General features: G+C 31.2%; 2 protein-coding genes across 8 annotated transcripts; one reads left to right on the top strand and one right to left on the bottom strand.

Moving 5' to 3' along the window:
- Positions 1-92: 92 nt before the first annotated feature.
- Positions 93-13,555, top strand: LOC126850560 (cilia- and flagella-associated protein 61-like). Its single transcript, XM_050593692.1, has 23 exons — positions 93-183; positions 3,767-3,898; positions 4,044-4,204; positions 4,343-4,469; positions 4,785-5,203; positions 5,281-5,337; positions 5,406-5,462; positions 5,531-5,587; positions 5,655-5,711; positions 5,782-5,838; positions 5,912-5,968; positions 6,171-6,227; positions 6,403-6,626; positions 6,728-6,981; positions 7,074-7,290; positions 10,316-10,526; positions 10,603-10,772; positions 10,860-11,048; positions 11,167-11,271; positions 11,349-11,426; positions 11,532-11,648; positions 11,715-11,780; positions 11,891-13,555. Exons 2-23 carry the CDS (start codon positions 3,786-3,788, stop codon positions 12,077-12,079), a joined length of 3,039 nt encoding a protein of 1,012 aa, XP_050449649.1. The 5' UTR covers positions 93-183; positions 3,767-3,785; the 3' UTR covers positions 12,080-13,555.
- Positions 13,556-14,804: 1,249 nt separating this feature from the next.
- LOC126850561 (fragile X messenger ribonucleoprotein 1 homolog) lies at positions 14,805-26,483 on the bottom strand. Of its 7 annotated transcripts, none has more exons than XM_050593693.1 (15): positions 26,342-26,483; positions 25,785-25,837; positions 24,884-25,034; positions 24,332-24,495; positions 24,019-24,184; positions 23,803-23,873; positions 22,268-22,339; positions 20,684-20,831; positions 20,422-20,559; positions 19,677-19,715; positions 18,409-18,552; positions 18,087-18,297; positions 17,586-17,801; positions 17,144-17,245; positions 14,805-16,624 (listed from the first exon to the last, which is right to left on the bottom strand). In XM_050593693.1, exons 1-15 carry the CDS (start codon positions 26,435-26,437, stop codon positions 16,437-16,439), a joined length of 1,959 nt encoding a protein of 652 aa, XP_050449650.1. In that variant the 5' UTR covers positions 26,438-26,483; the 3' UTR covers positions 14,805-16,436. The 7 variants fall into 7 exon arrangements, with proteins under 7 accessions (XP_050449650.1, XP_050449653.1, XP_050449651.1 ...); XM_050593698.1 differs by having other exon boundaries at positions 16,441-16,620; XM_050593696.1 differs by lacking the exon at positions 17,144-17,245.
- Positions 26,484-26,718: the final 235 nt, after the last annotated feature.

Here is a 26,718-nt window from a genome sequence, read left to right as displayed (position 1 = left end):
CATCTATATGTATATGCAAAACAATTTCGTTTCCCATTCTGCTTCGTATATTTTACAACACGATGTTTAGGTCGATCCCAGAAAGTCTCGAGTCTCGTCAGTCGCGTGCGTACCGTTGTCGAGTGTGGATCTACTACGTTCTTCTATATTTATTCTGCGATCAACTGCTTGGAGGGACAATAAGTAAGCTAACTTTTTTTTCAAAACGTTTTCTTATCTTAGCCGCTAACGTCATAAAAAGTCACATTAAATGGAGACTAGAAATAAAACAGAAAAATTATATTGTGTGATTGTGGTATATTGTAACTTTTCAATTTAATACAATAGTTTATTTTTCGTTAGTTTGTTATTTAAAATTTATTAATTAGGAAGTTTTATTTTCGAAAAAAAAACATCAGATTTTATTTAAATATTTCCAGAGACGTATGGAATATTTAACGAGGTCGTTAGTACTATGAAATATAACGCGTATGTAGTAAATGCAATTCTGCGTTTATTATAATAATAAATGTACGATTCTGCATTTATTATTTCGATCACACACGGTGTATAAGATTCAGTAGGAACGAATTAATATTAGCCCAAAAATATTGCGGAATTTATTGCTAGTGACGAATGGCTGATAAACTACGCACATTGCACGAACGATTCAATATATGTATTTGCGTATTGAGAAAATAGAGGGAATCTTTAAGCAAAGCTTTTGTTGAGATGTCTGATTATGCGCTTAAACTTTTATTTTTGACAATTATTTGATTGCGAAAATAATGTCAAATTATGGCATATGACACAATAGGTCTTATCCTTAACAGTGCACGTTCAAAAGACATCGAGAGGACATTCAGAGGATGTTTTATATCCTCGAAACGTTTTTTAAACATGTGTGTTGTTAGGAATAATATTATAATTGCACGCAATGAGAAAAATATAATATATTTTATATATAAGATAAAACAAAAAATAGAAATTGAAAAGATACGAATTAAGAGGAAAGAGATACAGTGAAATTTATTATATTAATATATGCATATATATTGTTTTTGAAATAATTTAATTTAAATTAAAAATTGAAAAATAATTCGAAAAGAATTTAATTTAATTTAAAAATTGGAAATATAATAATATCCCTTTTTTTTATATTTCTTTTATATTTAAAAGAAAATAATGCTATCAATTTTAAATAATTAATTTATAATAATAAAAATTTATATTAATTAATTAATTTTTAATTCTTGATTTGCAAATCAAAATAAAAATGCTTTACATTCCTTTATTTTAACTAACGCGCGACACTTTACTTCTATCTGAATAAAGACGCAATGCTGCTCTACATGCGCTATCGTTATATCGATGTTGAGGATAGCGGGACAACCGCGGGAAGCCTTTCTTACTGGTGGGCACACGAGAAAAGAATCTTTTTTTTCAGCGTATATGCAAGAGCGTTACCGGGGCTTACGTGGAAAATGAATGGCATTGATTCATAGAGCGATTTTCGCACCGCTAATTGCAACTTATAGATCAATAAGTGATCTGTTGAAAGGGATTTTCCGCTCACAGATTTTTCCCTTAGATTGCGTTTAGAGATGCTAATTGAAAAACTAATTGTTGCATATGCCATGTTATTTTGAATTTTTCATAATTTTATGTATTTAATTGTCTCATAAAAACGATACTTCTTTTTTTTTTATCTGCTATGATTTTAAATAAAATATACATATATATATATATATACATATGTTTCTTCCGCGGTGAGATTGTCACACGACCTATAATCAATCACGGGATCTCTATCGGACTAATTAGAAGCAAGGAACAAAAGATGTCTTGATTGAAGTAACAACGGAGACGGTTATATTAATTCTAGACTTTCTCGTTAATAAAATCGCCTAACGAATGTTATTGTCATTATTTTGTAAACATTGAAAGTATATTGCGTCGATACATAAGGATCTTTCTCGATAAAAATTTTTAAGTTGAATTTTAATTGATCTGTACATATATGTAGATATCAGAAAGGGGGGAGAAAAGAAAGGAAGAAGGGAGAGAGAAAGGAGGAAGTAAAGCTGGGAAAAAAAAGGAGAGTGAAAGAGAGGAAGGGGTAAGAGAGGAGCAGAGAGAAAAAGATCATACAAATATGAGAAGCTATACATATTTGAAAGATTTATGTTGAGAGAGAGAGAGAGAGAGAGAGAGAGAGAGAGAGAATAATATCGAAAATGTCTTGTATTGCACATCGTAATTCCACACGTTGCATGACGAAAGTCATTATTTTAATAGCTCGGAAACTTGCTGTAAGTTGAAGAGATACAGGTGTAGTTAAGGATCGACGATGATTTGGTAATTTTCTCAGCAGCCGATGGGAAAAGTGAGAAGAAAAAAGCGAATATATCTCAAATAATTGAGAATATCTATATATGGTGTATTTGTGTGTGTGTGTGTGTGTGTGTGTGTGTGTGTGTATTTATATACTGTCAATTAAATAATTGTTATACTTCCATTGATTCTTTCGCAGAACTCTAATTTTTTATTGTTAAGTAATTAATTTATTAGAGTAATTTCATTTGATACAATTTAAACTCGGTCAACGAGTATTAAGATCAATTAATTTGGATTTAAATGTCATCAGAGAATAACCCGTGCGACAAAACAAACAAGTAAAAGAAAAAAATTTTCGAAACGGTACCGAGTTTGAGTAGTTTGATTAAAAAAAAAAATAAAAATAAAAAAAAAATTAAAAAAATTGAAAGTGCGAACTATCATTTGTCATTGTCGATTTCACGTTCGCATTTACAGCATTATGCTTACGGTATTATACATATTTAATACAATATGAATAGCGTTAACGCAAAAAAGTTTGCACCGTTGTTGCGGGAGTCCCTTCCAACGGTGATACATTTGACGTTGGCTTGTTGAGGATTGTGAGAATGCTATCTAACAGGAGTCACTTATTAGATGAAAAGAAAAGCTGCGCGAGGAGCAAAAAGTGATGTGTGGGAGCGAGAAAGCGAAGCAATTACTTCGCCTCTCGCGTTTAGATTGTTCAAGGAGTTTTATTATTGCCTTTTTGCGGTCATTAAAGTCACCTTGTCAGGCCCATACGGTCCAACGAACTCCTTTTCCCACGGTCAGTCAACATTCGATAATTTCGTTTGATCTTTTCCCTCACTAACTGTTCGCTCCGAACGGTTAATTGGCGATCGTCAATTAACCAGGCTCGTGCTGCTGGACGCATCTAATATCGTGAAGTGTTAGAAAAAAGACTTGAAATATAAAGAAGTCGGGAAATATTTTTATGAGAAAAAAAATAGAATTAAAATTAAAAAATTGATCCAAATATGAGATTAACGATTTATGACTATTTATATGTTATGTGTGATTAAATGAAGAATGTGAGAATTTTTAATGAAGAAGTAGCCGCGATGAGAATCGAATTGCAAATGAAAATCGCGCATGACACACGGCCAAGCCAAAGAGGTTTTCAAGATGTCATTGATCACTTTGGTTAACAAGTCGAAAAGTGGACATTGTTCTCAGCTTCATATTGACGAATTGCCTAGCAAGATCACGGGACATCGTCACGTCGAACATTCGGATTTACCGTGTTTAGAACGTCTGATATGTTCGACGACTTACGAAATTTTCGGGGACGTAGAATTGGAACAGCTCTAGTACTTATAACGAATTATCTCGGAGCTTGCTCGTTCTTATGTATTGCCAAAATAATCTTATATATCCGTGCTAATGTACCATTATATGAAATTTGCAGCGAAACCTCCTGTCTCTCGATGATCCAATATAACGACAGACATGATGTCGTTTCGGGCATATGCCTCTACAATTATCCCAACATCCCATCTGTGCCACATGATTGGTTGACTTGGTTAAAAACGATTTATAGGTAATTTTTTTTCCACTTTTAGAGTTTCGTTGGAAAATAGCAAAATTTACAAACCTTTTGATAGAGTAGTGTCGATCAATTCATATCTTGAATTTGAATGAATGATTCAGCGAATTTTATTCAACTGGCATCTTTTTTCGAAAAGGATCCCTACTGTCACGGAAAGAAATACAATGTTTGTACACTTGCTGGTGTGGAATGAGCGTTATTTGGATGAATTTCTGAAGGAGCTATTGGCCGCGATCTTTGACATTACTACCTTTTGCCAACACGTGATTCTGGTGGTACCTCCTCGAGTTACGCTAGGTGATCTTTTCTATCAACCTATGTCCTTCGAATGGCGTAATAATAATAAATAATAAAAAAGTAAAATAATAATAAAAATAATAAATTACGCTCAGTTTATTATAATTCAAGAGTTTCGTATTATCACATTTATTTTAGCGAGCATTTTCGAGCGAGAGATGACTAAAGTGTCGGCTAAGAATAACGCGCGAAATGATGCGATGCAATTTTTATATTTGAGCAATCGACAACAATTACGTCCCAAACTGAAGATACGGAAGGTCGTGTGAGTCGATTTGAATGGATCGAAAAGTAAGGTTTCCTGTTTTATTACGACTTTTATTTATCACTTATGCATAAATAAATAAACTTGTGGTTGCATTGTTGATTGCAACAACTGTATCAATCTTCTCGAAGATTATAAAAGTGGTCATTAGCTTCTATTTTAATACAACAAATTTATTTGTGCTTAAACGATAATAAAAATTGTAGTAAAATAGGAAGCCTTATTTTTTTATCCATCCTAGTATATCCGAAAAATTTGCCTTTTCTGCGAAAACTATGGATGTTGTATAAATACCTGCATATATTTACGATATAGCGAGGAAGATTACGATGACATATCAACGATTATTGGTGGTGAAGATATATACTTGAGGGAGCTCTATGGTGATTATTACACCAGCCAGATGGTTCGTTATCCGGACGGCTGTCGCCAATTGATCATCGGCGAAGACGCCGATGGTTCGATGGCAGGTGTTATGTGTCTCAACTCCGTAATCGATATTAATCTGTTGACTGAAAATTTCGAATTGACTCCGTATAACGGTTTAAGAAAATCGGACAAAAACGATAAACCGCCAACTGATGTCGCAGCGACCGATTCAAACGAGTTTCTTCGATCTTCTGTACCTTTGTCAGAATCGCAAGATGATCGGCAGCAGCGATTCGATCCGAGTTTAAATGACGACAGATCAGAAATCAAACTAACTCAAGATAAAAAAAATTCCGAAGAAAAAGGTCAGTGTTTCATCGATAATCGAATTTGACACTTATACTTACGCGATACTGAAAGCTTTTAATAAAAATAATTTAAGAGAGCCATAACTTTGAAGAATCGAATGAAGGAGACGGAAAAGAAATTTCTCTCATAGGTAAAAAAAAGATTAAACAATTTTTTTCTTAGTAAAAATTATGATAATAAATATTTCAATGATTTAAGAGAGCCATAACTTTGAAGGATCGAATGAAGGAGACGGAAAAGAAATTTTTCTCATAGGTAAAAAAAAGATTAAACAATTTTTTTCTTAGTAAAAATTATGATAATAAATATTTCAATGATTTAAGAGAGCCATAACTTTGAAGGATCGAATGAAGGAGACGGAAAAGAAATTTCTCTCATAGGTAAAAAAAGATTAAACAATTTTTTTCTTAATAAAAATTATGATAATAAATATTTCAATGATTTAAGAGAGCCATAATTTTGAAGGATCGAATGAAGGAGATGGAAAAGAAATTTCTCTCATAGGTAAAAAAAAAAGATTAAACAATTTTTTTCTTAATAAAAATTATGATAATAAATATTTCAATGATTTAAGAGAACCATAACTTTGAAGGATCGAATGAAGAAGACGAAAAAGAAATTTTTCTCGTAGGTAAAAAAAAAAAAAGATTAAACAAATTTATTTCTAATGAAAAATTATGATAATAAATATTCAATGATTTAAGAGAACCATAACTTCGAAGGATCGAATGAAGAAGACGAAAAAGAAATTTCTCTCGTAGGTAAAAAAAAAAAGATTAAACAAATTTTTTCTTAATGAAAAATTATAGTAGTAAATATTTCAATGATTTAAGATAGCCATAATTTTGAAGGATCGAATGAAGGAGACGAAAAAGAAATTTCTCTCGTAGGTAAAAAAAAAAAAGATTAAACAAATTTTTTCCTAATGAAAAATTATGATAATAAATATTTCAATGATTTAAGAGAGCTACAATTTCGAAGGATCGAATGAAGGAGACGGAAAAGAAATTTGTCTCGTAGGTAAAAAAAAAGTTTAAACAAATTTTTTTCCTAAAAAATTATGATAATAAATATTTAATAATAAATAATGAATAATTATATAATGCTATAATGATAATAAATAATGAATAATTATATAATGCACGACATGAAAAGCTTCTTTGCAAAAAAGGATAAACGATTTGTTTGTTTAAAGACAGCAGCATGTCGCAAATGCAAGTCATCCACGATACTCTGCCGACGTATCACGGTGAAATGAATGCCTTCGTTTTGGAAATTCTCGCCATGCGTGATGACATGAGGCCTCATTGGTCCTATGATTTTTTGCAAGCTGCTTTTGAGTGTTTCTCGCATTTAGAGTACTGCGCGATTATCCTTCCTTTTTCACATCCGTACCAACAGTTTCTTCAATACTTCACGGTACTTTTGTCATAACAATCATTTCGATTAATAAATACGAACGAGGAAAAAAAAAATGATATTTTATTATGTTTTCGATTGAAATCTCATATACGATGTAGCGCGTCCCATTGAGATTTAATAAAGATTTTCCTCTGGCGTTATACATCGTACATCGAGCGCTTCTTCGCGAAGAGATAAAGTATCGTCGCGCCCAAGTACAAGATCGAAAATCTATCCAGAAACTTTTATTCGCTATACCAAACCATGACGAGGTCCTAGCCGATTTTGATTTCGCGATGAATCCTTCGCAGCTCGATACAGATTGTTTCATCTTCGAGTGCAACGATACAATAATCGGACTCGCTTTACTACGGTTATTTGACGTATATCAATACAGTTTTTCTTATAAAACATTTATATTGAAGCGTAAATAAAAATATTTTTTTTTCTTTTATCTTATTGTAGTACCGAGAAGCAGATGAATTTTATTAAAAAATATTTTCATATAGAAGATTACGTGTCTATGCGGAGTATTCCTCGAGATAATTACGGACGCCTCTTGCATTTTGTTCTCATGCCGATTTTCTCCGCTTACCATCGCTTCTTTTTCCGTGAGATCGCTCGTTTAAGCGAGTTAACGGTAATCTTCTATCGGCTTCATCACGAAGATGAATGTGCACTGGTGAGATTTATGATAATATTTGATTCATGATTTAAAAGCTATTGAATTTTTTAAGGACCCACATTCTAGCAAAATGAATTCATAATTTTTCTCTTTTAAGAATATTAGAAATTGATTTCTTTGACGTTGTATATATTTTTATTGGTGTACGTTTAAATAGTACGTCAATATTTTTAAATTTTGAATATTTAGGTTTTAGGCTTAGGTTTGATGATAATTTTTTTATCCAGCTTTTTTTTGATCGATATGAGCTTCGGTGGATAGCGTGTTCGAAAATGCATAGTTTGACGGTGACATGTTCCTCGTGTAATTGTCTAAAACAAAAAAAAATTAAATAATTTTTGATTGGAAAAATTACTGATAGAATATTAATATAATTTGCAGACGCGAATGCATCCTTTGGTGTCTTGTTTGGACGATATGATTCCAGTTGATCCTCGTAGACAAGCTGAATATAGATTCCCAATCATTTCGGAAAACGTCGATAGCTGCGAAAATGCCGCAAAAACTGAAGAGATTAATAAGAGTAGGTTTTCTTTATTTCTAACGTCACCGAGAATGGCAATGATGCCACGTGTAATTATCGATATGAAAATCGTCATCGTTGGCGCATCGGATTGTGGAATTGCTTTTGCAGAATATCTTGCTTTCCGGTAAACTTTTCAATTATAAAATATATTAATCTGTATACAGGGTGGGCCCAAACATTTCGGCCAGACTTTGAGATATAGAAGTTTATAGGAAATTTAATTGTGAAGAAAAAGTTTCTGATAAACATGGGTCGAAAAATGGTTTCTTAAAAACTTAGCGCTCAAAAACCTTTTAAATCACTTTACACATTAATGTTTATCTTGCTTATTCCACTAAAAACTTTATTTTTCTGCATTGTTCAAATCAATCATCATAGAAAGATGAAAGGAAGAGTAGAAAGTGAAAAGAAAATGAAATAAAAAGAAAATTAAATTTAAAATAAATTTCTTGGGAAAAATCAATAAAAATAAAAAATAACAATCTTTTTCTTTCAAAACGAAAAATTTTTTTCTTTAAAAATAAAATAACTTCTTTTTAAACTAAAATAATATTGTAATTAGAAAATAAATCAAAACGTGAAAAAACTAACTGTTTTCAAAATATTCCCTCATACATTCCTTAACATTAAAAAAAAAATCTATTTAAAAATATATAAAATAACCATGATTTCAGAGGTTTTTAGGTGCTAAACTTTTTAAGAAAGCTTTTTTCGCCCATGTTTATAGTTTTTGTTCAGAATTAAATCTTTTATAAAATCTCAAATCAATCTGATCGGAACGTTTGGGCTCACTCGGTATAATAATTTTTCAAAAATACTTTTTTCTTTTTTAATCATTAATAATATTGAATTATGATAGATCAATGCAACATTATATACAATTCACAAATCTTACATTGATATCGCCGTATGGTATACCCTTTGATAATAAACTAAGTCGCGCAGGGATATGTCTACTTCCATTTAAAGGAAAATTTTGCTCAGAATATCGTCGCTGTGTGATCGCAAAAGCCTGGATCAATATTGTTTATGGAATTATGACAGAGATCAACAGGTGCTAGTGTAAAATTCTTTTAACTATGTATTATGTATATCTAACTTTTTCTTTTTAATATGAAAGAGATGTATTTTTTATATATTCTTAGTTCCTTTTTCTCTCACAATCGATCGCTTTAATATAAATCATATACATATATATTCGTGCTAGGAAAGAGAAATACGTGAGTGTGATGAATCAAGGAAATGTCTCATACGACTATTTGATTTTAACGTGCGGCATACAATATCAAAGATCGATATTACAAGAAAGGAAAACCCAAAAACAAGAGTAAAGATTTTCCACATTAATGTAAAACAAGCGCCAAATCCCGGCGCCAAATCCCTTGTATAACAAAATATTATATGTATATTATAGTATTATATTCTATAGAAAATACTATACATTACATATATTTTCCAAGAATGAATACAGAAGAACTGAGCCCATGGAATTGTCTTGTCATAAATAATGATGCTGAAGCTTCTGACTGTTTAAGAAAAATTCGTTTGTTAACAAAGAATTGTACAGAAAGGAGTAAGTGCGATGCATAATTTAATTTCAAGTTGCTACTTTGCAATATTCCGATAATGTCATGTCTGATTCCATTAGAAGCAATATTCTTTTACGGTTGTAATATTGATTGCTACTGTGCACTCGCCGGTTTGATTAAATTCGGTGTAAACCCTTCGTGGATCACGTTGATCAAACCGAAATCCCACAACATGCACGACAATGTCTTTCTCAGCGATTGCGAAGTATAGTTAAGATAATAATGTTATGTTAATTTTATATATTATAGCTCTATATATTTATTTTTATTTATCTATATAATTGTATTTCTTTAGAAATGTACGAGGGTGTCAACGTTCCGGCCAGATTTTGAGATTTTTATATGAAATTTAATTCTGAGCAAAAAGTTTCCTATAAACATGAGTGGAAAAATTCTTCCTTAAAAAGTTAGCACTCAAAAATTTCTGAAATTACAGTTATTTTATACATTTTTACAAATATCAAAGAAAGTATACGTTTTTTAATAAAAAGTATCGAAATAAAAGTTGTAAAGAATTAAATTATCTTTCAAATGAGGTCAAAATAATTGTAATACGTTTTATAGATTTTTAGATAATCAATTTCAAATTTAAACAAAAGGCTTTTTGTTTAGAATTAAATTTCTCAAATTAAAGTCTTAAAGTCTGGCCGAAATGTTTGAGCCCACCCTGTATATAAAAAAAATCAACATATATAATACAAAGTGTTCCATAACGTACAAGATCCACTTCTGAAATGGATAGTAGGTTTCAAAAATGAGATTTAGCATTTGAGAACGATAAAAGAAGTTTATACAAACATATGTTCTTTAATTTTTTTTTATTTTCTTTAAATATTAAATGCATTTTTGAAGTTGTATATAGAATTAATATCGTCATAAGAAGATACAGTAATATTATGTTCGTAAGGTGCACGAAACGGTGATGAACGCTATTTTACAAGATGAGACTCAAGTTTTGTGCGAATGGACCATGATCGATTGGGTGCTGATAAAAGACGACAAGGGGAAGTTGATGATTGAAAGCATCACGATCGAGAAAGAGGGCGAAGTAAAAAATCTGGTCTGCGATGCTCTTTTTAACTTCTACGAGAAGACAATTAATTTTAACTCATTTTTAGGTAATTTTCACTATTGACATTTTAATGCTGCGTTTAATCGATGTGGCGATTTTTCACATGAGGTTTACGATTTCAGCATTTTCTCGTGCCGGTCTCGTTTTCGACGGTTTATTAATCATAAATCTCGAATGTCGCACCAACGATCCGTTTATTTTCGCCGCAGGTACCATGACGAAATATTCCAAAAGGTTTTACTCCGAATCACGGCGACACCAGTATTATAATAGTGTAGAAATCGGGGAGAGAGTTAGTATAAAATAGAGTTCTGTCTCTTTTTTTTTTCTTGAAAGTCTAACTATCGATTAATTTTGCATTTTGCGTTTACGTCGAAAGCTCGCCGAAATTTTACGAAGAGTGATCGATATTCATCGGCAGGGCGAGCAGAAAAAGGAAAAGATGCATTTGACACTTCCGATATTTCGTAAACCCATCGTAATTGCGTGCATCTTGCCAGGTGGTTATTATTATTTGCACGTGCATAAGCCCGGAAAGAAAACGTGGGACGAGATGACGAATGAAGATGTGAGTTTTAGCCAAATTATTGGCTAACGCGAATAAGAACGTTCAGATGAAATTTTGCTCGTCGAAAATAATTCGTACAAATAATTGCATCGACGTAATTGATTTTGACATCGCGCAGGGCGAAGCGCTTATAACTGGCTCTTGCACATCCGAAATTGGGTACTTCCGTATTGGATTAAACGCGTACGACTCGGTGGAAACTGTAACGTGCTTTAATAGAAAGGTAGTTAAATTTATATGAATTATATTCATTTATCTTGAAATTTAACGCGACTTTCATCTCATAAATATTTTTTATAGATATTTCAAGTTCAGAATATGATCGCTCTATACGGGAAACACGAGAGTATGTTGAACGAGTTAAAATTTCGTTTTCAAGTAAGAACGACTAATGAGAATATAAAGAGCGATTTTTATTGAATTTCGGCTTGCTTTATATTTATAAATTTTTTTCATAATAATTATTTGTTCTCGCCCGATCAGAATTCGTATATTTCGGATTTTTTCGCATACTTTTGCGAACCTTGGGCTGTAGCGATTTTTCACGATAAATTTGAATGCCTGCGAGTCGAAAATCGAGCTACTTTGCTGTCGCAGATGGTAAGAGATTCGATACATTTATATGCATCGATATATTTATTTCGCGCTTATTTTTTCGCTACATAGGATTTTTACGGCGATTCCTTGATCGATGATTGCATGAACGCTTTAATCAGATCCGAATGGAAAGCGGTGAGTGATTTTATTTACAAGTTTTCATTATGAAAAACATGTGTATTTGCCTCCTCTAGGGGCTATTAATCATTGCTTAAAAATTGAAAGAATTCGATATTTAAATATAGATATCTGAAAAAGATCGACGTCACATCGAATACAAATACGCTGGCTCGATTTATCATCAAGAACTCGAAGACAATCTTATGAATTTCCTGGAATTTTGCGAAGATGATTTACCGATGTATTGTACACCAAATAGACAACGTCAAATGTACACGGACGTCAAAAAGAGTCCATTATATTTCGAGCAATAGACCACATAACACAACATTTTTATAAATTTTCAGAAAGCTATTCGAAAATATGGTCGAAAAATGTATTATTCAATTATTATTCAAATATTTTATGTTTTAATAAAATAAATTTGACATTTGTCATAAAATTTAATCGCCATATAAAAAATAAAAAGAATGAAAATGAAAATAAAAATGAAAAGAAATCGATTAAAGTAGCACCTATGTAAATGTTCACTCGATATCTCTTACTTGCATATGCGAAGGTTGCATATCAACTATCGACACGCGATGATGATTGACGATAGGCTGGGAGGTGCTCACGCCTCATTTCTGCACGCAAACAAGATTTCTGAATCAAGATAAAAGCCTCTGCGATCGCAAAAGTCATCCTCTCGATAAATGAGTCCGCGTCTACTTACTTGGTATGCGATTCGATCTGTGTAGGTCAAGTTTAACATTCCGTCAAGTTGTTCCGTAACTGGCGCGGCGTCTCTCAAGGCATTCGTAATGTCACATCACCTACGCATTACCATATGTATTATACGCCGCGGGATGTTTTAGGAAGGTCGTTATAGAAACGCGGCAACTGGTCCAAGCGAAGCGATATAGATAACATTTTAATACATACATTAATAATTTTTCCTTTTTGCTCTCTCTCTCTCTCTCTCTCTCTCTCTCTTTCTCGAAGAGACAAAAGTGAAAAAAAATGTTTAAAATAAAAAAAAAATTCGAGTGTATTAAAGTTTTTTTTTTCTATTTTCTTGTCGTCTTCATACTTTGTAGAATCTTGATTTATTCAAAGAAAATACATTTGCTCTGATCTATTTGCAATTTTAATTTGTTTTTTTTTTTTCTTCTACGCCTTTTTATTAGATTTCGTCAGACTCTTTTGTGTCTCTTTCGTAAGTATGTCGCCACGTTTTTGAAACATATCCAAAATCTCGTAGAGACCCTGAAATATGTTGGGTCAATGTCGTGCTATTCTTACCGCTGGCTTGTTTACTGTAAGTTTCTAACGTGGCCGCTAAAAATTTTCTACGATTTATCACTAAAAATGAATATTTTTTTCTTAGTCATAGATATTAAAATAAATATATTAAAATAAATAGCTCAATGCCTATGCAAAGAAATAAAATTTAAATCTATTAAAAAAAAAAAAAAATACGCGAATTTCTGGGATATTATATAGCATGCGAACTTGTGTATCGATTACTTATACAAATACCAGTTTTACTGTAACAGAAAAGTCATTATGTAAGAAGAGCTAATCTGATAGCACAGATACATTTTACGAGACTACACGTTTGTCACTCTAAATAAGATATTCTTTAATTCCAATTAGTACGTTTCGGTTCTTTTTTTGGATTATCTTCAGCATTATTGAATAATTAAACATTTAAAAAAAATGTCATAAAAAAAAATAAAAGATTACGCATTGGATAATTAAAGAAAAAAAAATCTTGTTTTAAAGCAATTGATTTATATCTTGTTTGGCTCTTAATTATTATTTATTTATTAATATATTTTAATATTAATATATTTATTTATTTATTAATGATTTATTACTACATAATAGTCCATTTTTTGTTTCTGTATTAGTGAGTTGAGTAGTCATTTCAAAGAAAATTAAATGAAGAAAGATGATTCATGATTTCACACTAATTGTCACACTAAGAGTCAATATCAATATAGAATATATTAAAATATCGATATAGAAATCAACATTATCATATCATGTTACGTTATAATATAGCGTTAATTATCTATCTTGATTGCTTTCTTTCGTGTTGAATTTGAATAACTTTGAATAAATTTTCTCTTTATAAGGGAAACATGTTGAAGTCTTATCCTACTCGACTTCCCACAAGCGGAGCTGGTAGTACTCGAGTAATTCGCTTGACAGTGGACCAGGAAGCAGTTCTTCAAGAACAGTTTAACAGGTGGCCAAGGGCACCTCATACCGCGGATATTGTCCTGCTCGCGGCTGAAACTGGTCTTTCCGAGGCTGACGTTGAAGTAAGTAAATTATATAAGATTATATAATAAATTAGAATATGCAACGTGAACATAAAAATCTATATATTATTCGAATGAAACGAATGAAGTAAATAAAGTATGATAAAAGTGAATTATGTTCCACAGGGATGGTACGCTATTAGATTGGCTCAATGGCGGAAAGAACAGGGTCTCGGCGGGAATCTTGGGTTACACTGATTGTTACCGTTGAGACTTCACCTCACTTTTGTACCTGATGTTCTGATTTATATATACACAGGCAACTGGACTGACAGCAAATTATGCGCAACTTATACTTTAATTATGCATATATACCTTATATACTTCATCTATAAAATTGGTTACTTAGCAATTTCAAGTTTTATCAGATTTAATATATAGTTGAATTTTAGTATATTTTATTAAATTTATAGAAAATGCAATACACAGAATGGTTTTTTTTTATCTGAACATATAAGATAGCTAAGCAACTAGACAAACGTATATATATATATATATATATATATATATATATATATATATATATATAATTTGTTAATTTAAAATACAATATCTCAATATACCTGTATATATTGTTTACGATTATTAATCATAAAAAATAAAAATTAATGAACAATATGTAAGAGAAAAAGAGAAGATACAATTTATATTATATAATTTTGATAAAAATATTTATGCATTGTTTACATTAGAGGAAGTCTAAGGTTGATTATATCAATGGCCAGTCTATGTACAGAAATGTTTTATTCTTAAATTATGCACAAATTGCAATCAATACAAATGTATCTGAAACAAGCAAGTTGGGGGATATCTCAGTTTTTTTTTTGGCTGCCACAAGAATATTCAGATAGAATGGCAGCTGTTTTGTTAGGTGTCAATATATTGCATCAACCACCATGTGTGTGTTTTTGCAAAATTCATGAGACACGTCCGATTAGTTGTTGTCATATCCGGAAGAAGAGAGACAACTGTTTTAAATTGATATAACTGATTTTTAATAATATTGTGTGTGATAATCAATTTAAAACAATTGATCATATCTATTTTATAGCTTAGTATAGTAAAGCTAGTTTATTTGTTCAGACATCCACATTTCGACTAAGTAGTATTATAGTAATAAAGGTATGCGCTAAGTCTGCACTTTAGCTAGATATCATAAAACATGTATCATTCCTTCTCTGGCACATCATACATTGGTATTACTAAGTATACGTTTACTTTCTTTTTAAATCATGAGAAACAATGCAGAAACGAACTTGATATCAAATCCTAAAGTTTGATATAGTATGCTTAGACTGTAGTAAAAGTAGAAAAAAAGAGAAAAAGAAAAAGAGACTAAATTATGTGAAAAGTGTATTCGGAAATAAAAACCGACTCCTGTGCACATCTGATCGTGTTATATTCGAATAAGTCATTTTTCGCAATCATCATGATATTATTAATCAACACTCAGCATTGAAACATAAAAATCTAGTGTTGTTAAATATAACTCTACTAATATAACCATAAATGAAAAACTCAATTTCCTCAAGTAAATAGAAAGGAACATCATTGGGAATATCTTTGAACCAGAATTTTTTACAGCTGCCGCCTACCATTGTTACAATTAACAACGGAAATTCATTTTCCTTGCACATTGAGTTGCATCTTAGTTATGTCGCATTCGTTTCAATTTTTTGCAGAATTATTTCTGATAAAGCAAAGAATTGTCAATCAAATAATTAAAGCATCTTTTAATACATAACGTTCAAAAAAATACGATGAATAATTTATTAATTGAATGCTATTAAAAGTGAACCAAATAAATCCGAGATTATCAAATCACATCGTAAGTACTAAGCGCGACATATCTAGATGAAACCTACCCAGAGCGATAATTGACGTACGAGCCGCGATTATCCAGCCTAATATCGGATCATTAAACGTTAATAAGTGACTAAGGTGTACTATAAAGTACATCCAAAGCACTGCCACATAAGTTAGGAGCTCGGTATAAAAATGAGGCACAGTTTCACAATCAGGGAATCCTTCTTACCAAATGCTATCCTCTATCTCCCAATGAATGTATCCATATATCAAACATGACAGTGTAATTACCATCATTAAACTAAACCATGCATGGATATTAATATGTGTCCTTAAATGTGTTTAAGGAGAATGACGATTTCTTAAACTGTCGTATTCTTATATCGGTAGCAAACAGTCTTAACAACGAGCGTAGACTAATCATGTCGCGTTCCATAATCGTGTAATCCTTGTGTCGGTATGCGTCATGTTACGTGCTGGGAGTTAACAGCAGCTCTCATCAGGTGTAACGTGTAGCAATGTTGGTAGCAATTGTCAACAACCCAACGGTTGTTTAGCCACTGGTACCGTTAACCAAAGCTTCCTTAGGCTTATTGCTCTGTTGCATACGAGGAGGACGAGACCGATGTTCTCTTTGGCCTTTAGGTCCTTGGGAACTGTTGTTAGACATAGAAACGTCGTTCGCAGGTGTTCCTTCCTTGCTATTCATTGTTGATTGGTCGCACGGGCCGGCATTACTGCCTAAACAAATTCATAGATTAACTCTGAATGTTTTCATATATACAAATGTGTATGTGTGTGTCTAGGGTGTCTATTCAAATTTTGTGAAAAAATCCCCTGACCTTCCAGGTTTTTTGCAATTATTATCTATATCGTTTTAAATTATTAAAGATGACCCCTCGATATGAGGCCAAAACTTAATTAATAAACTTTACTGAATTTAAGAAAATTCATAATATAATTTCAATGTCTTCCAGCGCGCATTTTTTAATAAATTCTTCTGAGTTCCAATAAATATCATAAAAAATATCATAAAATATCATAAAAATATCATTTTCTGATTTTTTTCAAATACAAAAGAAATCCGAGAGAATTCCAGATTTTCCATATTTTTTCAAGAAGTAGACACCCTGGTATATATTGTCTGTCAACCTATATAAATATGTGACAAAATATTTATTAATGGATTGCGCTTTTCTTAATATAACCGATCGTCCTAAAGAATCATCATGCAAACCTATTGGCTAAAGATAAGATTACCTGTTTGATTGTTACTTGTTGGCGTTGAACTTCTTTGTCGCGAGCGCCGAAGTCGTCTTCGTCTTATTCCTTTAGATCCTCCTTCCACACTTGATACCGAGTCTATACATACACAAACTATTGTGACCATCTGTTTAGTAACCATGTGCAATAAAGAGACTAATATTTAAAAATAAAATTAGCTAAAGATAATTGGAAGTACGCATACGTTAGTAGCATGCATTAGAATTAAAAATCGACGATAACATTAGTGTTAGATGGTCACAAGAGTTTGCTTGATATTTCATGCTAATCTCAAAGCATTATAACACAACACATCTTTAGGACGAAATGGTTATGACTATGATCACAAATGTACACACAACGCACACACGCCCATATATATATATATATATATATATATATATATATATATATATATAAAACTGATAAATATTATTACCTCTATCAATACTCGAAACGTCTTGGCTGTCTAAAACAGTATCTTCATCATCAGTAGTACGACGACGTTCATCTCTGCGATCTCTACGTTGGGTTGGAGGACGACCTTGTCTGCCACTCATATATCCTGAGTTACCGGCACCTCCCTGATGGCCACCTCTTGGCGGTAAATCTCGAACACGATCCTCATTGCTATCTAAAGCATCTCTACGTAATCCTAAAAATCGATCATTTGTAAGATTTTTGATAAGTGCAGATTATTATTTAATAGATATTTTCGCTTGCATTTTATATTAAGACTAATTTATTATACAAGCCTAAAAACTTGTTACAATATTCAAAAGAAATAATATGTTACGAAATGTTCCCGCAAAAAATCTTTATCTTTACAATTCAAAAATTATGTTAAAACTGTAATTATATAAAACTGATGAAGTTCACATTTATTAATATTTCCTAGCGGTGCTGTCTTTTAATTTGATGTATCGAATAATAATATTACCGGCATTATGTCTGGTGGGGGCTCTACCCCGAGAGCCACGTCCCCGAGATTGGCCGCCACGACCACCACGGCCGCTGACACCTTCTTCCGGTCCCGCGACCATTCCTCGTCTTGTGGGTGGAAAACTAGGCATTGGTCCTGTAGTCGACCCATGCATGCTTCGTAATTGCTGATCAATTTCCAATTTTTCTTGTCGAAGTTGTTCTACTTCCTATAGTACGAATAGGATAATGTCTCAATATTCGCATTTATTTTTTTGAATTATTGTTTGATTTTAAACGAAATGTATTGAAAATTTTAACATTTCGATATATTGTTATACCTTTAAATGTGCCAAATGGTACTCCAACAAAACTTTGGCATTGGCGATGCTTTCAACAGTCCCGACAAAGACAAAGGGAACCTGACCCTCCTCCCGTGGAATCGTTGGCTGAGGTTCATTGTCTCCTTCTATTTTTACCCTTACCTGAAATTCGTAGTTGTTAAAATTGCGCTTTTTAACGCATTTACAAGTACAAGTTACCAATATATGAGACATTTAGAATCGATATTTCATATCCATACCATCAGTTTTCAGTCACTGGCGTTTGTCATTTCCATCAATAGACTTGTTGACTAGTCTGTGAAAATTTGCTTAAGTATTCTTTACATCCTTAATATCCCAAAAGGGCTTTTGTTTTTGAAAAAGTTATTTGTCAATACTTTTACCTTTCTTCGAATAAAATTTTTTTTAGATAATATATGTAATTGCATTTGTACAATTTTACATTAGGGGCAGATAGTAATTATATTATACATTAATGAGATCATAATCTTTCTTTTAGAGAAACGTGAAAAGAAACAAGTTAAAATTTCTTCTTCTTTTTTTTTTAGTTTAATCAAATATAATAATGTCAATGTTACTGCAAAAATAAGTTTTTTCTCTTATAATATCATCAATCTCATAAAACAATCACATTTTTTTTATTTAATAAGAAATTGACATAATTTCTGTACAAAAAAATCACCCATGCGTTAAGTTTATTTAGTCCCTCATCCATTTAATATATTCTTATTATTTATGCGACAGGAGCAAATGCCATGTCATATATTTCTCCAATCGTTAACAATCGTAAATTTTCAACAATTTAAATGACTGTAAGAGCATACTTTTAATCAATATCCGTTTTAAAACATAATAATCGATGACAAAAAACAAATGCATGGACATGGAACAACTTATGCATCAAGTATTGTTTATAACGCACATGTACATTAAGGTCCATATACACAATGCACATTTAGCGTCAAATGCAGTCATGTGACCATGATAATGCTGAATGCAAAACTCTGATATTTAAAGCAAATAGCATTCAGAATGAGATAATCACATTTAGTGCTAAATGTGAAGTATGAATAGAGGCCTGATTTTGTATAAATAAAAGACAATTATTATTTTTTTTTTTCTTTCTTTTTGATACAATTTAAAAGAACTGGCCCGAGTGGTTCATGTAAGATTTGCGAGTGCTTCCAGACATCGATAGATATGAATGACTGATTAAATGAACTGAATGGAATAAAATCACAAACAATAGAAAATGACATACTTACTTTATCAATATGTATATTCCCACTCGAGCCAGTTGTTATCTACCGAGAACAGACAAGGTATATCATATATCACCTAATGTCTCGTGAATAAAAAAAAGAAAACTTCCATTTTCAATTGAATATTACTTCACTTTTGAGCTGTAGAGCTTTTAAATATAACCCGACGTTAATAATCTCAGAGATAATTTGTACATATTGTAATGTATATAAAACTACAATAATATCGCGTTATACTTAAAACGCAACGTTAAAAATTTCGGATAATTGTTACATACCCTGAGATAAACATATATCAGTGACGTAGAGGATCTGTAAAGTATTACATGTAATCTATGTTAAATTTAACATTTTCAATTAAAAAATTATATTGTATCAACTGAAAATGAAAATTGATATGCTTATATAATATTTTCAATTATTTTCTCAAACATTGTTAATTCAGATGAGGAAAATCCTACCTGATATTAATTCTGAAAGTATTAGTTTTATACAGCCATCTATACATGTATGCATACATACATATATACAAACACACACACACACACACACGCACGCACGCACGCACGCACGCACACACACACATACACACACACACACACTATATATATATATATATATATATATATATATATATGTATGTATGTATGTATGTATGTATGTATGTATGTATGTATGTATGTATGTATGTATGTATGTATCTAAATTTATTACATATGATAACTACTAATGATAAAAATATACTTACAACTCCACTTTTGTCGACAATTTCTTGGATAATGCGACCATTTTTCCCAATTACTTTCCCTACCAAAACCCGTGGGACTTGTATAGATTCCTCACTGTACTCCAGCATAGATCGAGCTTTTTTAACAGCTTCATGCGTCTGTAATTAAGAAAAATACTTGATAAGCTGTGTATATATTTTTTTAGATATAAATATAGAGAATATTAAATTTTTTAAAAATAATTTATCTTAATATCACAAACAATAAAATTTTTATTATTACCTCTCCATATATTTTAAATGTGCATGAATTTTCTTCTAATTCTATATTTGTAATGCCATCAACTTTTCGTGCTTGTTGAATATTTGCACCATGAGCACCGATAGCTAGCCCCATAAGGTCTTCTCGAACATTAAATTCGTCGGTATATCTATAAAAAAAATAAAATTTTTAAATTTTTTATGAATTTATTTAAAAAATAAAGTATATCAAAAGTTTTAAAAAGTTTAAAAAACTAAGAAATATTTCATGATAAAACATTTTAAGATTTATCACAGATTAATATATCTAATATATATATGTATAAATATGTTTATTTTTTCCTCTATCACTATTAATTTCTCGCGATTGTAGTTTAAAAATAATAATAAGTTCTTTGATGAATATAATTATTTACTTTATAATATATAATTAGTTGTACACATGCTATATATAAATGTGGATCAATATTGTGGAGAGAGAAGCAAACCAATGTGGCATATTTTCCTATAATAGTATCTTTGTCAATGGCTTGCATTTTGGCAGATACAAATTAATTTCTATTAAAGCTGTAAAAATGACAGCTTTGCATTGTATCTGATATATATCTCAAAATGATACAATAGCCATGCAATATATGTAAAGTATAGTTAGAAGCAAGGAACAATTTAAAATATTTTTTTAAATGCCTTTATAATATAAATAAGACTCTGATTAAAAAAATATCCGATATAATGTTATAAATTATATGTTACATGCATTCATTAATTAAACAAAGTATGTATTCTAATACACTTAATCTTTTTAATACAAATAATATAGATAAATATGCTTTGATCTCGTCATTTCATAAAAGATGAAATAATAGAAATAATCTGAAATTACAATTTATGCTTGCATTATATGTATCATTATGGTGAAAAATTGTATCATTTTTTATTTTCTTAAGGAAGGAAGCTATTCTATATTAGATTTGCAATTGGAACAATATAACATTATTTAACAAAGAGATCATTTAAAATATCTGTCAAGATATGTTAAAGACAATGTATCTCGAGACATTAATATTACTTATAACTAAAATGTATATTCTTAAAAGTAAAAAGCTGTTTTAATTAATACTTTCTCACAATATTTTTAACGTGTATCTTGTACACATTTTTCTAAGAAAACATGGGATAGAGCCACCATTTGCAGAAATATATATGCAAGGGATATATCAGTGTTTCTCAAACATTGGCAGGTCAAGTTTCCGGCGTTCTTGATACAAGATAAATAATAGAATTAACGAATCTACTTAATATATAAATAACAGAAAATGAAATCGAGAACTGATCACAGCTATACGTATAATATATCTGTCAGCTACCTCACCAATCACGCAAGATTTTACTACATAACACATAATAAATGGAGAAAGATATAAATATAATTGTCTTATATGTCTAGTCAGTATACTTGAAGCACATGGATTTCAGTGAGTACTACACAATGCTGAAGCATGCACGTTTAAAGTGTAGATTTATTTTCCGTTTAAAAAAATGTATAAGTGTATCTTGTCATACAGTAAGCTAAACTTAATTCTAAACCACGCTGCTGTGATCTCACCTTGAATTTGTTTTCACTCCTGCCTCAAAGTCTGAGACACGCTGATATATAAAGTTTGAAGATCTAAATTTGCTGAAATGAGAATGGTGTAACTCAGTGAAAACTCATTATAAGATGGCCCTATCCTATGTCCCTGCCATTCTGTCTGTTTGTTCTTGATTAATGCATGCAGACACTAGCATGTAAACTTTATTTAAATTTATTTTCAAAAATATTTATGCAAAATTTGTCGTATTTCATATATATATATATTTTGATATCTGCATTTTATAATATATAAAAATTTCGGGAAAGAGCATAACATATATAATCTTTATTAAAATGAGTTTAAAATTTTAATCTTAACATAATAATATATTCTAATGATTACATCTATGTTAGTATTTTTCCAAAAATAATTAATTTTGTTATATATATATATATATATATATATATATATATATATATATACACACACACACAAACATATATAACAAAATTAATTATATATATATATATATATATATATATATATATATATATGTGTGTGTGTGTCCATATATATATATATATATATATATATATATATATATATATATATATAATATAAAAATGTTTCATTCTGCAATGCATTATTTCCACACATTATGGATTCTCGAGCGAGAATTACCCTAAAACTCTCATAACCCTAAAATATTTTCTATAAATTTTGTATATAACAATCTTTTTGATTTGCTCTCTATTTGTAATGTTTTTATAATATTTTAAAGACATAATATTTCATCTTTTTATTTTACTTGCCAACAAATTTTTCTCAAAGGTGCATGTCTATTAGACAGTTTCTTCTATTTGCCAATATATCCAACATTATGATTAAAAAGTCAAAGGCAGCTTAAATTCAAGGAGTGATCAAAATATTTATAGAAATAATTCTGCAATAATTTAATAGATTTTGATTAAAATAAGTCATTAGTTACTATAATATAAAATATTTATTAGCATACTTAAAGTAGCATTCTTTTTTAAAAAAGAAAAAAAAAAATAGTTTAATAAAATAATAATGATTGTGTCTGCGATGCACATGATCATGCTTATAATCTAATGTTGTTTTAACAAAAGATATCTGCCATAACGCAAGGGAAAATGAATTATAGTGCACATAAAATTTCTTATTGTACTTGCACCTGTTTTGTTATAACAAAAGAAAAATTCGAATAAATACAATTATATATGCGAGCTTCAAAAATGTTAAATTTGTTGATATTCTATCTATAATCATATTCGTAATAGAAGAGATGAAAGAAAAAGAAATAAGATGTATGTATAATAAATACTATTTATGATGTGCCTATATAATCACATTCATGAAGTTACGTGGTATTAAAGCAAACATATCAATTAATAATTAGAAATCTTGTGATCTGATTTTTCTGCCAGTAAATGCAAACCACAGACAGGATGGTAACCAGGACAGTACATGGACAAGGGCAGGTAAAACAATCTCACAAGATTTTTTGTTTGTTATTTACAAATATTAAAAAATATTAATAACTTACCCTCCTATTGTTTGAAGTTTAGTAGATTCAAGCTGACGTGCTGCTTCTTCTGTTCTCTTCAATAGCAAAACCTGTAAAATATATATATAAAAATTAAAATAATAAAACTTTTTTCAAGACTTTAAAAAAATATTGCCTTACATACTTTAAAATTGGATAAAGATGTAAGAACAAATTGATAAAAATTTTTTTATAAATAATGTAAAAATAATTTACCTTTTGCGATAAGTTTCTAAAATGCATTTCTTGGAGCATGCTACTGTGACGATGTATATTTTCATGACGGGAGATGGCCAGCAGTACTCCTCGTTCAGGCACATATCGGCACACTGCCGCCCCTATCGCCTTTTGAAATTCCTTATGTGCATTGTCCATTTTCGCACTGTAATATGTAACGTATGCTCAATTTAATTACTTTGTTTACATCTAATAATGTAGAGATATTAGAATAACTCTGATTAAAATTATCCACAATTAAATCAAAATAATGATGCGCAATAAGTTATTTTTTCTTCTTTAAACTACTTACAATTCTCGGAGCTCTTCAGGTACTTCAATTTCGATCTTGTGAAATGTATTCTTGTCAATAGGTGGATTTGGATTTTTGGCTCTCAGTCGCTCACTAGCTACAATTTCAGTATATGTATATTCCCATCCCAAGTATTCTACTACTTGGAAGCCTCCTTTACTCATCTAAAAAAATCATGTATAATTGAATGATAAAGTCATAACTCATTCCTTTAATAATTCTCACAACATATGTGTATAATATATGGGTTTAAAAAAGATGGTATCCAATTTTCAACAGTATGTCATACTCGTAGAAACATCGAAGTCTTAATAAACAATACTCCAAAAACCATTTATTGTCAAGTTACAAAACATTTTATGTAACTAAATAAATTTAATCTACAGTAGATGTTCGATGTGCCTGTTCATTTCGACACACAATTTGATATCACCTTGTTTGAATACTCTGTACACACACACAATCCACACATCCACACACACATATGTAATATATTACATATGTTATAAGCATTGTACTTGTCAACATTTGCTAATAAATTCTTTTGCGCACCTTAATAAGTGCTTTCCACCAGCCCCACGCTTCCTGATCATTAGATCTAGAGAATACTTCAATCTCCTGGTTCTCTTGAAACTCTGCTTTGGAACCATCTTTTGGAGGTAGACGGACTTGAGCAAATGGGAATTTCGATTCAGGTTGCCAACTACAATATATTATAAGTTTGATTAGATTATTTGTAAGGTATAGTACGAAAAACTATGTACGTATTTTTCCATAAAATCCAATTTCCAAATCTCTTAAGAATTTTAATCTTTAACGATGGACAAAAGTATTCTAACATATATCTCTTCAGTGCAACTTATAACAATTATAAGCCCTGCAATTTTATTTATATAGAAATATAGTTTTTATATTTTATTTCATTGTATATCCCATATTCAAATATTTGTGACATTTTTATTATTACAGGACAGTTTTTACTTTGATTTCACGTATATGTCTATATTTCTATTTCTATATTAATTTTTGTATTGTCATTTAACTTATAAGAAGACTAACAATTAACGCTTTGCAGCTTGATATGAATCATATTAATCATATAAATTATATATTGTGTAAAAAAAAAGAACAAGATTTTAACAATAATAGTATAGCTATAAAAATGTACGTATAAAAATGCCTACATGATTACACACCTATGTTAAATTAAACTATAAATAGATCTTTAATAATCTTATGCATTTTTAAAAATTTATCCAGCAAGATACAAGTTACTGATAAAAGATTGTTTTATTATAACACATAACATAAAAGCAAAGATACTTAACAGCTTTCATAAGTGTTATAAATTTTTGTTAGCACAAAAGATCTCTTACTGATAAGAGATCTTTTATATATAAAGAAATACAAGCTCTCTTGTCAAATCCAGTTGAGTCGAGAGGGAGAAACTTACTCGTTCTCGAAAGTTACCAAAACTTCGTCGTCAAAGACATCGGTGACAAAGGCCTAGAAAAAAAAAATTAATACATGAAGTCGTCTTTGCAAGAATTAAGAGTGTTTAGCGAGTCGCGCAGCGAGCAAGTTGAACGTAAAATCACGAAACTCGTCCGAGAGATTGGAGGAGCAGAGAGGCAGAGAGAGGGGGAGGGGGGGGGAGAATAAGCACGGAGGGCTAAGATAGTGTCGCGATATCGTTTCTTTTGTTTTTTTTCCCAGGCGTCGCCGACGAAGAGATTCCCGAGGGAAGGGAACGATAGGGACGCGAGTACGCTAGGATTGAATGCGGGACCGAGAGGGAAAATATCACACACGCCCTGTCAAACGACGACGAGACATGGCGTCGGAGGAAGCCGCGTTACCCCTCTCGCGAAGAGATTTCCCGAGGACCGTGCATTCGCGAAGTACGGGCTCCCGCACGGCGTGATTACGATCGTATCGCGGCACGTGACACGGCCTATCTGACAGCCGACCGCTCGGCGCTCTCCCACGTATACTTTTCACAGAACGAACCTTATAATACGCTCCGTTTTCGCCGCATACTTCGACTGTGAGATCCTCCATCTTGCTTTTGTGTGACGGTTCGTGTGCCTCCTCTGCGGCAGGCATGCTCTGGAAGAGCGGGCGCTCGCACGAGTTTCGGGGGCCGTGCGAATTTTCCCCGTCCGCCAATCGCGCGACTCCCTACCACGACGCCGACGTAGTATTGGGCGGTCCCGATCAGTGTTGCCAAACGTCAAACTTAACGGCACTTCGCGGAAAAATGTCCTAGTTGGAGGACTTTAAGCTGCTATTTATGAAGTGTCGAAATGCAATGGCATAAATATTTTGATAATGAAATAATTAATATACATATATATATATATTGTTAAATATATAAAACAACAGTA

The sequence above is a fragment of the Cataglyphis hispanica genome, chromosome 6, assembly GCF_021464435.1.
Source record: "Cataglyphis hispanica isolate Lineage 1 chromosome 6, ULB_Chis1_1.0, whole genome shotgun sequence".
Classification (NCBI taxonomy): domain Eukaryota; kingdom Metazoa; phylum Arthropoda; class Insecta; order Hymenoptera; family Formicidae; genus Cataglyphis; species Cataglyphis hispanica.
The sequence above is the reverse complement of the archived record's forward strand: the minus strand, read 5'-3'. Positions and strand labels throughout refer to the sequence as shown.

Coding starts and splice junctions, on each gene's coding strand:
- LOC126850560 (XM_050593692.1), top strand. CDS start 3,786: ATGATCCAATATAACGACAGACATGATGTCGTTTCGGGCATATGCCTC. Junction 5,204..5,280: donor AAAAAATTCCGAAGAAAAAG/GTCAGTGTTTCA, acceptor AAATAATTTAAG/AGAGCCATAACTTTGAAGAA. Junction 5,839..5,911: donor AAAAGAAATTTTTCTCGTAG/GTAAAAAAAAAA, acceptor CAATGATTTAAG/AGAACCATAACTTCGAAGGA.
- LOC126850561 (XM_050593693.1), bottom strand. CDS start 26,437: ATGCCTGCCGCAGAGGAGGCACACGAACCGTCACACAAAAGCAAGATG. Junction 23,874..24,018: donor TTAGAAACTTATCGCAAAAG/GTAAATTATTTT, acceptor TATATTTTACAG/GTTTTGCTATTGAAGAGAAC. Junction 16,625..17,143: donor AACAAGTAACAATCAAACAG/GTAATCTTATCT, acceptor GAATTTGTTTAG/GCAGTAATGCCGGCCCGTGC.